This window comes from Dipteris shenzhenensis, chromosome 13 (genome assembly GCF_047967505.1).
Source record: "Dipteris shenzhenensis isolate YYH24624 ecotype China chromosome 13, Dip_SZ_1.0, whole genome shotgun sequence".
In the NCBI taxonomy this organism is placed as follows: domain Eukaryota; kingdom Viridiplantae; phylum Streptophyta; class Polypodiopsida; order Gleicheniales; family Dipteridaceae; genus Dipteris; species Dipteris shenzhenensis.
The window spans coordinates 15147352-15163588 of record NC_141608.1 but is presented as its reverse complement, the minus strand read 5'-3'; the positions used below and the strand labels follow the sequence as shown (position 1 = coordinate 15163588).

Genomic DNA, 16237 nt, shown 5'->3' with positions numbered 1-16237 from the left:
GATTCCTTGATGTAAAATGCTCATGAATAATGCATAGCTTCAAGGGATCATTTATCGAGTGTGAAAATCTGCTTGATCAGGAGAGACGAACTCCTGGAAGCTTGATTTGTGAGCAGGTACATATATGTTTGTGCAAGGAAGTTTGCATACATGTGACTACATATGTGCATGTACATAATTAGAATAACATGTGTGCAAGTACATAATTAGAATAACATTTGTGCAAGTACCTATGTGCACATACATATGTAGAAGAACCTATGTGTATATGTACTTACACAGAGGTTCTTCTACATATGTGTAAATACCTATGTGTAAGTACGTATATGTGTGAGTACCCTTGCTCATATGAATTCACACCAAAAAGGGAGTACAAATAAATCAACATTGCTCATATGAGTCAAATAAATCTACTTAGATGGGAGAACAATAAATCAACATTAGGGCAAAAGTTATATGGGAGAACAAATAAATCTACTTAGATGGGAGAACAAATAAATCTACTTAGATGGGAGAACAAATAAATCAACATTGCTCATATGAGTCAAATAAATCTACTTAGATGGGAGACATCTTTAACCTTTGGGAGGCAATTCATTTCATCTTTCTTCATCTCCACTCGCTCCCCAATCTTTACCATTCTTGCCTCTTTGCGTGCATCCCACTTTCTCATCATGTCCTCCACTCTTCGTAATATCCAAGAGTGTCTCTGCAAACCATGCTTATGAATGAGATCCTCCCATGCATATGTTGTTGCCTCCCTAGCTCTACGTTCTACTTGGTGTCGAGCATTTTTATAACTAAGCCCCTCATCTACTACCGAGCGAAGTATGGAGCGTTGCTGATGTCTCTGATCGACTGCATGTCCTGGAACACACCCACCCTTAGGGATAGGTCCCCTTGGGAGCTAACGTATGCTCTTTTGCCCTATGATTACAGATTAAATGGCTGCTGATCGTGAATCTCAATACCCTTCATGGAGCAATTTCGAAGCAAACACGTATACCACTTCTTCCCTATCAAGGCATCGTGACACACCTAAACTCCTTTGTTTTAAGAATAACCTGCATAAACATGGGGAGGAATTAATTGCAATATTTAAATACTAATTAATAACAAACTCGCAAAGACTTGAAAAACATTAACAAAAGCTAAATAAGAACATCAAAACAAAAGCTGAATAAGAACATTAACAAAAGCTAGATATGAACATCAAAACAAAAGCTAAATAAGAACATTAACAAAAGCTAAATAAGAACATCAAATGATAGATACTCTTAAGCGTATATGTGGAGGTATACATTCAAAACCTTTTCTTTGTATGAAAAGAACCAAAAAAGTATCTTGTTCATTAAAACACGCTAAATCTTGGGGCCACATATTGTGTCTCCAAAGTGGAAGTGCATATTCATGTATCGCACATAAAGGAGAAGCCTCCTAGTCACCCAAGCTATGCATGGTTGACACATGCTCAAGTCCATAATGCAATGCTCTTGAAGGCGATACGTTGGGCTTCCTCCCATGCATGTACATCTCGATATCCCTTGGACAAGAGGTCATCTTGGGAGGGTGTAAGTCACGTACGTCACCTATTTTCCCGAGGGATAGTAGCGTGCATACTTCCATTATCGATAGTCTCTTATGGCAATGTACTTCCATTATTGGTAGTCTCTTGTGGCAATGTACTTCCATTATCGGTAGTCTCTTATGGCAATGTAGTCCCAATGGAGAGTGGGTCAAATCTCTCAACTCGACAAGAGAAGGGGAAGACATGCACCAACATATTCACCCACTCCGGTGCCATTTGAAGATGGGCATCCTTGTCATAGTTGGCTACAAGCAAAAAGAAGAAGACTGAAAATGAATAATAAAGAAGACATATATTTACACATAATAGAGAAGAAGACAAGGCAGTAAGAGTGAGCACCTGGAGCTAGTACAATATCAATTGCCTTGTAAAGGGACTCATGAATCGTGGATGCCATAATACTTGCAGCTTCCCACACACAGTCCCAATGTTGTTTTCTCAAAGTTTCCTCATTAGGGATGGACTAAACATCATCCTCCTACAATTGTGATCGTCGACTAGTACTTCGAGCACATGTCTCTTGAGCCAAATCCATTTCTGGTTTTGGTGTCGATACAAACTCTCTTAACATGTTTCTAAAAGATGCACGAGCACCTCTTACCAGAGGGGTAGGTTCGGATGATAAGGGCTCATCCATTTGCAACCCTATGCCACCCCTGGTCTCAGTTTTATATAGTTTAGGTAAGCTTTGGCATTGAGATACTTGAGATCGACTCAGACAACTTTAAAGAGTAGAAGGTACATGGAGGGGTACTAGACAACTCGCAAGTCTCACAGACGACAACCTTGTCAACCTTATTGATGAAGAAGGGATCATGATTGGGCCAATACAATCTAGAGTCCCCAAGTTATTGGATGGTGTGCCCAAGTCTACATATGTTTTCATTGAACTTATGAGCAAGGGGGAGGTCATGTTACACATTAAAATTTCAAATTCGTGTCATAAAATTTCAAAACTTTAGCAAAAGATGCTCACCATATGGAGAACCTGATGTCTCTTTTTTTCCAGAAGGCATGAAATTATCAATAGCTTGATTGTAAATTCTCTTGGTCGTCTTGTTTAGACGACCAGCACATCCCATTGGGCCAACTGGTACTGGTGACAATTGGTGTGAAGCCTTCCTATGGTTATCCATCTTTTGCTTTGATGTATAGGTCCGTGGTGCTCCACTTTGCTTCCGACATGACCATAACTTATAGATCCATGTCCTCACATTATCTTTGTATATGCACTCTTCGTACTAAAGCAACCAGTAAGTGCAATCATGCATTTGTATGTGTGTGTGTTCCAATGTGTGTACTTTAAAAACCATGCATAAGCACATATCCTAGTGCCTCATATGTAGTTATACATATGCACGTAGACAAATTCATATGTGTAAGGATACAAATGTAAGAATATATAGGAATATAGGCACATATGTAGATATGAATATACTCTACAAGAGAATAGACACATATAATTATACAAAACATACGTGTTCCATTACACATATACAAAACATATTAGAAATATATATATTATATGTGATTTTATAGCTATGTATGTACATATGTGTAGATATATGTATGAACACATACGTAGGTATTTATATATATAACTATAGATGTACATATGTATAAGTGCATATCTATAAGAAAGCATGAAGACAATAATGCATACAAATTGAATTTTCAATTCAAAAATGAAATTACATTGTTACAATGAATCCATACTTGAACTTTTGCTTATCCATGTGTTTTAAACCACAACAAAATTCAAACTTGAACGACCTATTTTGTATGGGGCATGAGGCAACATTGGCTCGGATGGGGATGCCATGGCCTTTGATAAAGAACCTTGTGTAGCTTTGTCTCATCGTGATTTAGTGGTGGGTTCAATAATTTCCTCCGCAACCTCCGCAATGGGCCGCTTGCCCTTATTTAGCGACCTTTTAGTGGGCGCAAGCACTTTGGTAACAAGAAGAGCAATGCAGGGGAGGCCATGGTGAATGCAAACAAGATTCTGCACAAAGAACCTCTAGGCTTACTCGAGATAGATAATTGAAACATTAAAGCATCAGATAAGCACTTCACCAAAAAAGAAATGACTACTACAAGCTCGTCCATTCACTCTTGCTCCACTTTCTACACAAAGTGTGTACTACAATTGTGTATCCACAAAGTCTGAGAGGACATTATTACTATCACTTCGTGAAGGAAGGCTTAACAAAAGAGTGCGATCACTAAATGTATTTCCATTTCAAGGTGAAGTGCTGCCAACGTCAAGCAGAAGCCGGTAGTCTCTACTTTAGAACTAGCGCAATGTTTTATATTTGGAAAAGTTCAACAATTAAGTCATTATTTTGCCCTTGCAATCCCTTCTTAATGTTTCCAAACTGCTAAGACATATACTTAATGTATGTGCTGGATATTATAAAGCACATATAGCACACTTAGGCTTAGTTAAGATGCTCGAGGAGTTGATATCTCAAAAGAAGACGGAGATGATGGCGGGGCAGTCCACTAAGCTCAAAGGTCTGGTTTCTAGTTTGATTGCAGCCAAGGATGAGAATGGGAATCCTCTTACTTGAAAGGAAGTCCTGTATCTCATAATAGGGATTTTGGTTGCTAGTTATGGGACGACTAGCTCTACGATTTCCTTGGTATGCAAATTCTTTTCAAACAATCCAGCCCACTGTGAGGAGGTTCTGAAAGGTGGGACCTTTACCTATGATCATGATCCATTTAGCCAGATAAATCAGATAAACACATCTTCTCGTATAATAGGGATTTTGGTCCGCTCTTTTACATAACAATTGGCGATATCTGAGTCCAAAAAGCATGGGGAGACACTCACCTGGGAGGATTTACAGAAAATGAAGTGCATGTAGAGCTTTATTTGCGCACAGTCGAGAATGAGCTGTGAGGATTCAGGGTACTTTATCGTGGATGAGCCACTTCAAGTCTCCTACGTCCTACGTGAGGATTTAGGGTCCTCACCAAGCCGCTTCAGTGTGTCTTGGAAAGCTGGATGCTGGAGCGAGAGGTTTGAGGGAGCACCCTGAGAAGAGAAGAAGCGTATGAGCTGGGCACTGGGGTGAGTGCTCAGAACAAAGGAGAATGGAATTCGTAAAATGACTAAACCTAGAGAGGAGAGGTGGGGAAAGTGGACGATTAGGTAGCTGGAGATCTGCCAGCCTGTCTGTGAATTGAAAGTCGCCTACGCTTAGTATACGCTCAGTATACAATCACCGTCAGTTCAAGGGCTCTCGGAAAGATGGCGAGGTGTATGGAAGGGTGGTGGAGCCATGGGGACATAGGTCCATGCTCCCATGGACAAAGTCCAAGGGAAAGAGGCCTCTGGATATCCTGAGGCACGAGCTCCACAAAGCAGTTCAAAGATTGTAAACTCTACTCAACTCATAGCAACGCGTAGCTCCAAGATCCGGATGCATGTGATACCTCCATCAACAACAACCAGCCTCTACAATCACCGACAAGATAGAGTAGCAATGGCTCCTCATACAAAAACCTGGCCTTTGACGAAAGACAACGAACCTTCACAGTGCCTTCCCTACATCTAACCGATGTATCTCCTGTAGCACGTTGAGCCACAGAGTAGACCATGTCTCACAAGCTCCAGTCTCCCGAAACAACAAACTCACGAGTTTGTAGATCAGTGTGCCACAGCCACCATCAACATAAGCCAAGGTATGCTACTTGGAGCTCCAACGATGCTCCTACAATGGGCTCCCAACAATAATGCACATCAGCAGCCTGACTAATGGAATAGTCTCCAGTCAATATCACAAGGAGCTTCTATGTGTTCACTATATAGGGAAAACCTCACAAACTAGAAAAAAGGAGGAAATTTCCTAGATATAAGTAGGCATTTTGGTATGTATATCTAGGAAAACTCCTTCCCTAGATAAAATGCATACCTCTATCTAGGAAAAGAGGTTGTTATCTAGGAAATTAGATGAGTGTGTTACATTTCTATATGTGAAATCATCCCTCTATCTAGGAAAAATATAAAATGCATACCTCTATCTAGGAAAAGAGGTTGTCATCTAGGAAATTAGATGAGTGTGTTACATTTCTATAAAGGAAATCGATATTTCTATATGGGAAATCGATACCTCTATCTAGGAAAAAGAGGTTTTCACCTAGGAAATCAGACGTGTGTATTGCATTCCTATATAGGAAATCTCATTCTCTAGTTAAGATATATACCTCTATCTAGGAAAAGGGGTGGTCACCTAGGAAATTAGAAGAGTTTGTTACATTATTTCTCTATATATATAAGGAAAAGTTCTTTTATGTAAGAGATTAATTAGACGACATGGCAAATAAAAAAGCAAATGTGAATTGGATTCTAATATATTAGTCTTTATCTAGGAAATTAGCATCCAAGAATGTATCTTCTGCTATGCATGGTATAATAAGTCATTAATATTATAGTTATTGCACAGTCTACTAGAGGAAATGAGTTGTTTATTATCTATGAAATAAGCAAAAACATTGTATTCTAAATGTTCAAAAGCTTTTTCAATTTTAAAAATGATCATAAAATGTTTTTGAACCAGAATATTTTACAATATACAAACCCTAAACCCTGAACCTTGAACCTTGAACCCTAAACCCTAACCCCTAAACCCTAAACCCTAAACCTTGAATCGTGAACCATGAACCCTAAACCCTAGACCCTAAGCACTAATCCCTAAACTCTAAACCTTAAATCATAATCCCTAAACCCTAAACCCTAAACAAACCTTAACCCAAAACCCTAATCTTAAACCCTAAACCCAAACCCTAGCTTTAAACCCTAAACACTAAACAAGGAGGAGGGAGGAGGAGGAGGAAGAAGGAGGAGAAGGGAGGAGGAGGGAGGAGGAGGAGGAAGGAGGAGGAGGAAGAGGGAGGAGGAGGAGGGAGGAGGAGAGGGAGACGATGGGTTGCAAGGTTGGAGGAGAGGGGAGGAGGAGTTGCAAGGTTAGGACATGCTTTTGGACGTGGAGTGCAAGGAAGCATGGACACTTGAGACAATTGCTTGGAATACCAAATGGTAATTCTGCACAGAATTCACAGTAGCAATCACAAAATATTAGTGGACCTATAGTGTCCTCTAGTAGTGGTTCACATACTTCGCCACGGATAAGCAGATTGAGATAAGGAGAATCTCCTCAAAGCAATGTAGTTGCATGGCAATTGCAAAGAACCATGTGTTCCATGCTTGCACAAAACACATTGAGATTCAATATCACTTTGTACGTGAGCTCATTATAGACGGAGAGGTCGACTTGGTGTATTGTCCGACTACAAAGAATGCTGTGGACATCTTCACGAAGGTCTTGGAAGAGACTTGCTGGAGAGGCATCTTCATCGACTTGGCATTGGGCCGAAAAAGTAGTTCACTTACGAGTGGACATTGAGGGGGGGTGTTAGATATCAATGCTCCACTCTGGTGTAACTATGTAGGAACCAGCTAACTCTACTTGTAAGCCCCCCATATGAGGAGAAGGCATTTGAGTAGCTAGGTTATCCGGTAGGTCCTGGTTTGGACACCAGATGGGGGCTATGTGTGGCCTGATGGTTGGACGGCTTCAGATAGAGTTGGCACACTACCAACTAGGCTACATGCAAGTGCAAGAAGGCATCCCATGACTGACCGCACTAAGGGTTAGATGGAGCATTTCCTGGGGCAGCCCACTCTCGGGTTGCGGGGCCCGTTTGGAGCCCCAGATGATCCCAGATGGCTTTGGGCCGAACAAATACCATAGGTGAGTTGCTCTATTCTATGCCATGGTTCTAACATGTGGTCGGTGGCCTATTTCAGGACCGACCTCCAGTTGGCCGTTTTGGGCCGACTGGGTCGGTCTCCCAATTGGGTCTAATCGACTATGACTGGTGGCTATATAAGAGCAAGCTCGTGAAGCCCATATCCATCATTTGCTATAGCAACCTTGATTCCTTAGCATCCAGCCTCCGTCCTCTACTGTTTCTAGCATGCCATCGAAGCTTCTCACACAGGAGTGCACAGCTGGGAGGCAGCGCCATCTATTGTATCAATTTTACAATAATCAAATTTTGGATTCTCCATACTATCAGCTTTTCTCTCTTGCATACGAGATCCTATTATCTATTGAGCACAGACATTGTATTGTTTTCTTACAGTCATAATACTTGATTTGACCTATTAATAATATATTTTGAGTGAAGTTTGGTATGTGCAAAAAATCTTTGATGACCTTCTTTTGGTCTAAAGGATTTGAATTGGTATCGAGCCTTAAAATTTTCTATTTTCTATGAACACATGCTCTTTTGAATTTTATTTTTCAAAGTTGAAACCCGTTCTTCATGGCTTGATTGTTTTGTTGATTAACAAATCCTTAAGTAATTTTCTATCAATTGCTTGAGTGTTGTTGAGATCTCTAGTTTAACTATTGCCTTTGGCATATCCTCGACTATTATAGGAATTAAAGTGGTATTTTTAACTCTATTAACCATGGACACAAGCCATAAAATCTTATTCATGAGCTTTGCTATCATTGGATCCTCCTATGTGAATGTGTTCTTACATTAGCTTATCATTCAATATCTTAAAATCTCTGATGACCTTCTTTTGGTCTAAAGGATTTGAATTGGCATTGAGCCTTAAAATTTTTCTATTTTCTATGAACACATGCTCTTTTGAATTTTATTTTTCAAAGTTGAAACCCATTCTTCATGGCTTGACTATTTTGTTAATCAACAAATCCTTAAGTAATTTTCTATCAATTGCTTGAGTGTTGTTGATCTCTAGTTTAACTTTAGCGGCTAGCCTTTGGCATATCCTCAACTATTATAGAAATTAAAGTGGTATTTTTAACTCTATTAACCATGGACACAAGCCATAAAATCTTATTATCATTGGATCCTCCTATGTGAATGTGTTCTTACATTAGCTTATCATTCAATATCTTAAAATTTGGGGGGATTTTCCTTTGTAACCATGGCAGTTATAAATTACCTATGGGTCCTCCAACAGGTCAAAGAAAGTCTTGTCCTCTGATGATTGAGGGTGTTTCCTAGCTTCTCACCTTGAGCTTGAGAAGCAATGTTGCTCTCTGACCTCAACTTCTCCTTGGCCTTCGCCTATCCTCTATAATTCCGCTCGCCTTGCTTTCTTTGCTTTTTCTTTTTGTTTACAACTTTGGTCCACTTCCCTTTTGATGGCTCCACCCAAGGGGTTTGAGACTCCTACTGCTGATATTGTTGATGTTGCTGCTACTTCCTGGTAGCATGCTAAGGTTGCTTCACTTATGGTGCACTCTACTATCTCTGCGGATATAGGGGAGGGGGTCGTCTCTGACCTCTAGGGGAATCCGATGCCATGTGCCCCATTAGGCGACATCAAAGGCCTGGTAGCACGTTGAGGTTGCCCCGCCTATGGCACACTCTACTAGACTTAATCAATTAGTGTTTTTGTATAGGTCGATTGCCCTCTCTAGCCTCAATGTTGGTGTTATTAAGTTGATACCGAAGAGCAAAATAGGTATTTACTGAGCCATTCTTTGCTCAACTGTGTGTACAAGGTTATGGCTAAAGCCTTGGACAATAAGATAAAGTTTATCCTTGCTAGAATCATACATCCCCGTCAGTATGGTTTTATTCTAGGAAGGGAATATTCATGATGCTCTACTCAATGTAATGTTGGAAATAGATTATGCTATACTACAAAATGAGAGATTTGTGATGTAAACTTGGATGTGAAGAAAGCTTATGATAGAATAAGCTGGTAGTTTGTTCTCAAGACTAGGGAAAAGTTGGGTTTTGGTCATGGGTTTTGCAAGATGACTTCTACTTTGTTTTCTAATTCATATGCTATGGTATCTATTAATGGGTATTACTATAACAAATTCCCTTTGCAAGGGTCTATTCGACAAGGATGTCCACTAGTGCCTTTATTGTTTGCGATTGCAAAACTGAACGATTGTTGTGTCAAATTGATCACATGCAGAATTTGGGTACTATAAAAGGACTTAGGTTGCCAGATGGGTCAACATTATTTTCACAATTCTTTGTTGATGACAACACAAGTTTTCTAGTTGGATTTGAGCAAAACATCAGAATGTGCTTAAAATTTTTGATGACTTTGTAGCGATATCTGATTCGAGAATCAATGAGGCTAAAACCACTATTGTGTGCATTGGATGAGTTGCAAGACGTATTCTGTCTTCTTTTCCATTGACAAATTCTTACTCAAGCAAAAAGCTCTTACCTTTTCTTCCAACCATCCATGCTAACATTCACAAAAGTACCAATTTGCAAAAGTCATATTCTATCTTCTTTTCCATTGACAAATTCTTATTCAAGCAAAAAGCTTTTCTTCCAATGATCCATGCAACATTCACAAAACTTTGCAAAAGTCATATTAAAGTTAAGAAGAAATTCGTGGATTAAAGAATAAAAAACGCATTCTTATTCCAAAACCATTCAATTGATTGCTTATTAAATGTTGCTTCTAAAAAAGAAATACATATCATTTCTAGCAAACTGCAAATAATGACTTGATTTAGTAATATTAGACTATTAGTGCTCTATTAATTTGATGATCTAATAAATTCATATTCAAAATCTAATTTCCATATATGTTTCTTTATTGGATAGAATAAAATGGTTTGTCTTTATTAAAAAAACAATAATTCGATTACCTAAAATAAATAAATGGATGTCAAGCACAAAACATGCTCTCTTGTTGATATTTTGTAGGAGGGTTTATTTTGAATGTTCTGAACATTTGAAGGACATAGATTGTGGGGTTTACTTTGGCATTGAAGTCCTCTATGGATGCACACCTGAACAATTTTAGGGCCAGTGTTGTCATCCTCTTCTGAAATGCAGGCTGCAAGCATGTGTGGTGCCTATAGTAGAGCAAGAGGAGTGTACATTTGTAGGCACTCTCATGAGCTAGCCATTTGTTTGTGTGTGGAAAGCATGAGTGTACGCTTGAGGGTACTTGTGCCATGGTGAATCTCTATTTTGGCCCAATCCGTGTTGGTGGCAACCATTCTATCAAGGTAGTTTATGATGCTTTGACAACATCTCGAGGATGTGGGTAGTCTAAGAGCGCTTCCCCATGCACATTAGTTGCTCCAGCTGAGTGACATTGGTTACTAGAAGCTATGTTCTGTGCAGCCTCCCTTCTTTTAGCATTCCATCGTCGCCGCACTTTGGGTTTCAAAATTCTAAAGGTTTTTCTCGAGAATTTACAAATCTTAAAGAACTGAATTGCCTAAAATTTTGCACATATGAGAAAATAAATTTGGAGGTGAAAATGAAATGTTCAATGGTAAGTATACCTCGAACGCTCATCCATATTGTGGAGGTGAAAATGAAAAATATTTTTTTGAGAAGAGAAGAATTTTGTTATTAAGAAAAGGTAAGAAAAATACAGTCAAAGCTCTAGCAACGTCTTTCAACGCTCTATAAGCAACATCATTCTTACATGAGTAAAATTTGAGGACTTCTAAAAACTGCTCTAGCACCTTTGGATACAAGTCTTGAAATAGTTTTTGCTTTTGAAAAATTACGTCATTACGAGTTTGCTAGATGTATTGAAGCAAGACTACCTGAAGAAGACTCCACACCCGCGCTTGAAAGTCCATCATGGTGCTCTTGTCACCAAACAAAGCTACTTTCCATTGAGAAGGAACAGAGATTTGAGCATTGTATAGCGTTAGTGATAAGACAGAGCATTGTATAGCGTTAGTGATAAGACAGCCCCAGAAAGATGAAAGTGAGATTTCATACACACCTTGCAAAGAGGACAGATTGGAGAGAGATCTTATACATAATCTATCTTTGGTTAGCAATTTGCAAATTAGAACTCGCCATTAACAGTTTCATTATGAAAATGAAAATGTTGGAGCTTCATTGTTACAGTTTAGTTTCTCTGTGAACACAGATTCAAAGTTCGTAGCCTTCATTATGCTGCGTCCTAGCTTCTCATACGAATTGTATTTGTTGGCATGCTCTCGCTTTACGCTGCACGGCTGCCTTGTAAAGGCGAAGCATGCACAAAGGCCCGCTGGTGGGTTCTTTGCGTTTTGGCCCTGCATCCTGCTGTTGTACGGGAAACAAGCTACAGGGAAGACAATTGGCAGAGCACACATTGGGCAGTGCCATTGCACGCCCACCGGATGATTTGAAGGGCGAACCGGACCTCTGTAGCCGTATCGGCGTACCGAGCACATTCAAATCAGCAGGTGCATGCCAAACCTGTGAACAGCTGGACCTTGATAAACGGGACAGTCGTTATCTTCATTGTGATTCAGCCACCTTCGCTTCTCTTGTCCGATCCTGTGGGAGTGCAAAGGCTCTGTCGGATGGCAAGGTTGTTCATGACAGCATTATCAAAAGTGGACATAAAAGAGACCCTTTTCTAGGAAGCCTCCTCGTTCAAATGTATGTCAACTGTGGAGCTCTTGAGGACGCACGTATGTGGTTTGATGAAATGCACGAACGGAATGCGTTCTCTTGGAATTATATGATTAGAGCATATGCACACCATGGGCACGGCAAGAAGGCTTTAGACCTGTTTGAACAAATGCTGCAAGAAACTGTTTTTCCAGATCAGGTCACTTTGGTCACAGTTCTCTCTGCATGTGCTGGCCTGGCAGCCCTAAAAAAAGGTCACTCTATGCATTCCCGCATTGTGCATCAGTCAGACGTTATTATTGAGACTACCCTTGTTAGCATGTATGGCAAGTGTGGCAGCCTTGACGATGCATGCTGGACGTTCAATAACATGCCTGACCGCAATGTGATCTCTTGGAATGCCATGATTGCAGCATATGCCAAGCATGGGTATTCCAAGGAGTGCCTCCGACTCTTTGTGCAAATGCAGCAGGAAGGAGTGATGCCAACCAAGGTCACCTTCATCGCCGTTCTTAATGGGTGCTCTATTCAAGCATTCTTAGCTGAAGGGAAGATGGTGCATGCTCGGATTACAAACTCTGAATTTGAAGCAGACACTGTTCTCAACACTTCTCTAATAAGCATGTATGGTAACTGTAGCAGCCTGGACTATGCACGCGCGATGTTTGACAGTTCGTCAGACTGGAACATCGTCTCTTGGAATGCCATAATCAACACCTATGTTCAGCATGGGCATGATAAAGAGGCTGGGCAACTTTTTGAGAAAATGCTAAGGAAAGGGGTTCTACCCAACAAGGTCACATTCATCAGCATTCTTAAGGGATGCAGAAGCAAGGAAGCTCTATCTAAAGGCAGATGCATGCATACCTGCAGTATAGTGAGTGGATGTGAGTCAGATGTGGTGTTGGCAAACACCCTTGTCAGCATGTATGGCAAATGTGGCAGCCTAGAAGATGCACAAAGGTTCTTTGACAGCATGCTTGAACGGAATGTGGTTTCGTGGACTGCCATAATTGAAGTGCATACTGACCATGGGCACAGCAAGGAAGCCTTGCAGCTTTTTTGCCAAATGCAAAGCGAAGGAATTCTACCAAACAGGGTTACATATGTTAGCATCCTCTCTGTATGTGGCTGCCTGGCTGAAGGCAAGCATGTGCATAACTGTATCATGCATCAAGAATTTGATTCAGAAATTGTGGTGGGAACAGCCCTTTTGAACATGTATGGAAAGTGCGGTAGCCTTGAGGATGCAAAGGGAGTTTTTGATGCAATGTACGAGCGGGATGCAGTGGCATGGAATGCCATGATTGGAGTGTGTACACAGGGTGATAATGGTAAAGAGGCCCTCCACCTCTTCGACCAAATGCAATTGGAAGGAGTTACTCCAAATAAATCCACTTTTGTCAACATTCTTTCAGCATGTGCCACACATTCAGCCTTAGCTGAAGGCAAGCACATACATAATTTGATCACACAGAGTGGGTTTGAGTTGGATGTTGTTGTAGCGACGTCAATTCTTAATATGTATTGCAGATGTGGTGAACTCAATGATTCAAGAAAGATGTTTGACAAAATGCCAGAGAGAAATGTGGTATCCTGGAATGCCATGATTGCAGCATATGCCCAGCATGGGCATGGAAATGAGGCTCTTGAGCTGTTCCATGGCATGCAAGGGCAAGGATTGGTCCCGGATAAGACCTCGTTTAGTATTGTCCTTTCCGCATGTAACCACACTGGCCAGATTAATGAGGGGGGTGACTTCTTGTTCTCCATGGCTCAAAAACATGGCATCACCCCGGATGCAGATCATTACGACTGCTCAGTTGACCTGCTTGGAAGGGCAGGAAGGCTAGATGATGCTGAGGACTTGATTAATAAGATGCCAGTTCAGCCTACTGTTGTATCCTGGATGAGCCTACTTAGTGCCTGCAGAAGTGTATCTGATGTGGAGCGTGCAGAGCGTGCAGCAAAGCATATGCTGGAATTGGATCCAAAGGATTCCTCACCATATGTAACTTTGTCGAATATGTATGCTACAACTGGCAGGGATGATAGTGCACAGAATGCTAATCAATTAATGATGGGGAAGATCTGAGGATTCTGCCATATTCAGTTGCAGTGACAATTTGGCAAATATGAACCAATTCTGCCAATGAGGCAAGAAGAGGAGACGGGGCAAATTTCTCTCAGAAAACGTGGCTGGAAAGCTTGTCATATGCCAGGCTGCAAAGCATCGTAAGTGAGTGGGCTTTATTTGTTTGCATAATATAAAATCTCTTCTAGTGCACTCTGGTTATCGCAACTCAACTCAACTGTATCTAATGCCTTCTCCTTTAGTGCTAGCCTTCATCATGGCTGAGTCTGCCCTTCACCTCCGGAGTGCCGACAGAAACTCAGTACGAAGACTGTGTATAAATGGATGCTCAAGTATGTGTGGGTGTGTGGATTTGTATGTGTGAGAGCATATTTTTATACTATGGTCTACACCCACTGTTGGGCGCTGATGACGTCAGTGGGGATGTCATAGTAGCTAGTCCCTGCTATGCATGATGGAGTTTATGGTTTTCAACCTTGTGAGTGACTATCATGAGATTGAAACTGCACTATGTTGTGTTTTTAGAGGATGAGTTTGGGAATGTTCCTGGATTCATCTAGGTATATGTATCTAATGTCGATTATTGGCAGTTTGGTAAAACACTAAGAAAGTGTACCTGCTCTTGAGTCCTGAGAGGCTGCTTTGCATTGGTACTGAACTGTATAACAGTTGTGGCTGGAGAACCCACATCAGTCCAGGTGTACTCACAGATTCTGGCCCTCGTTATGTGAAAATGAATTCTGCATGCTGAACTATGAATGATTATAAAAAGTCATCATGGTCAAGAAGAATTTTTTTTGAGTTTGCCCATACTTGCACATGGGTATTGAGAAAGCTGGGCTGTTCCAATTTTTAAGCTGCACTATGTCTGATCGAGGTGACAAGTTTTTTCATCAACGTATGATTTTAATTGCTCAACGTCACAAAAATATTCTTAATCCTGTTTAACAATTTCATTTTCCTGCTTTCCTTACCTGACCATTGCACAGGTGGACTTGTCGTTTGCATTCTCTGTAGGAAAATGCCATGCTAGCTGTGAGGGCAGCGATGGCACTCCAGGATGGACAGCAGGAGGATCGAGCACCAGGCAGCCAAGTGGCTGCAAGTGAATGTCCACGGGCTGCCATGGTAAACAACTGCAGCAAGAAGACCCACAGAGGCTGTCACATGGCTGGCGACAGGCAGAGCAGCTCATAAGCTACCACAGGACAGCCAAACATCAGCTTCAGGCAGGTGCATGCCTGCGCTGAGCCATGTGCCATATTATAGCAAGCAGGCCACTAGCAGCATTAAATGACTGGCCTGGGAGTCAGCCAGGTCAGCTCAGCGAGTCAGCCCAATAGAGGCCTCATGGCCATCAATTCTCCATCAGCATTTCTAGCATAGCAAGCTTCCTGCCTCAAGTGCAGCAGATCTGCAGCCAGCATCAGCAGCACTCAATCAGCCCATGAAAGCAAGCATGGAGAGTCTTGGGGCACAGCCCAACCAGGGGCTTTGGTGCAGCATTTTAGGGTATTGTCATTGATGCCATCCAGCTTTATCGAAGCAAGACCCCTAGCCCATATGGACAACCGTTTTTTGACAGTTTTTTTTTTTTTGCAAAAAGAGACTTCTATTAAGTATTAAAGAAAACCGTTAGACCAAGCTCCATACGGGATACACCATGCAATGCATGAAAAGCTCAAGAGCCAAAATTTTGACAGTTTTATCAATTGTAAACACTTGGTATCAAGCCCGACGCATCTATCATGTTAATCTTATAAAGCAGTAAGATCAATCAAGCCCAAGACTGTTGGAGGTCAACATCTCCTGATGTCACCTAGAGAGAGCGCCTTGCCTGTGGGTGTGCCCGCCCAGTGAGTGAGGATAGCATAGAGAGTGAGGGCCTGTGTTGTGGGTGTGCCCACCCCTCGTGAGAGTACGTTAGCCCCTAATTTGGGGGGGGGGTGTGCCCTCTTTATAGGGCCATATGCAGCCCTAGCAGTGGGTCGGCCCTACTTGGGCTGAGTTGGCCCCCCCCTAGGCATAGAGGGGTGTGCCCTTTTATAGGGCTGTGTGCCCAGCCCTAGGTGCTGCAGTCGACCCACCTATCAGCAGGGGTCGGCCCTAGCCTAGCCGCTGATTAGGGAGGGGCTGGGGGCTATTTATAAGCC

The 16237-nt window shown here is 41.5% G+C and overlaps 1 protein-coding gene across 1 annotated transcript; it reads left to right on the top strand.

Annotated features, from left to right (window-relative positions):
• Window positions 1–11117: 11117 nt before the first annotated feature.
• LOC147895076 (pentatricopeptide repeat-containing protein At2g03380, mitochondrial-like) lies at window positions 11118–15815 on the top strand. The gene is made up of 2 exons (XM_087384207.1): window positions 11118–14224; window positions 15102–15815. The coding sequence occupies exon 1, from the start codon at window positions 11625–11627 to the stop codon at window positions 14082–14084; it is 2460 nt and encodes an 819-aa protein (XP_087240333.1). The 5' UTR covers window positions 11118–11624; the 3' UTR covers window positions 14085–14224; window positions 15102–15815.
• Window positions 15816–16237: the final 422 nt, after the last annotated feature.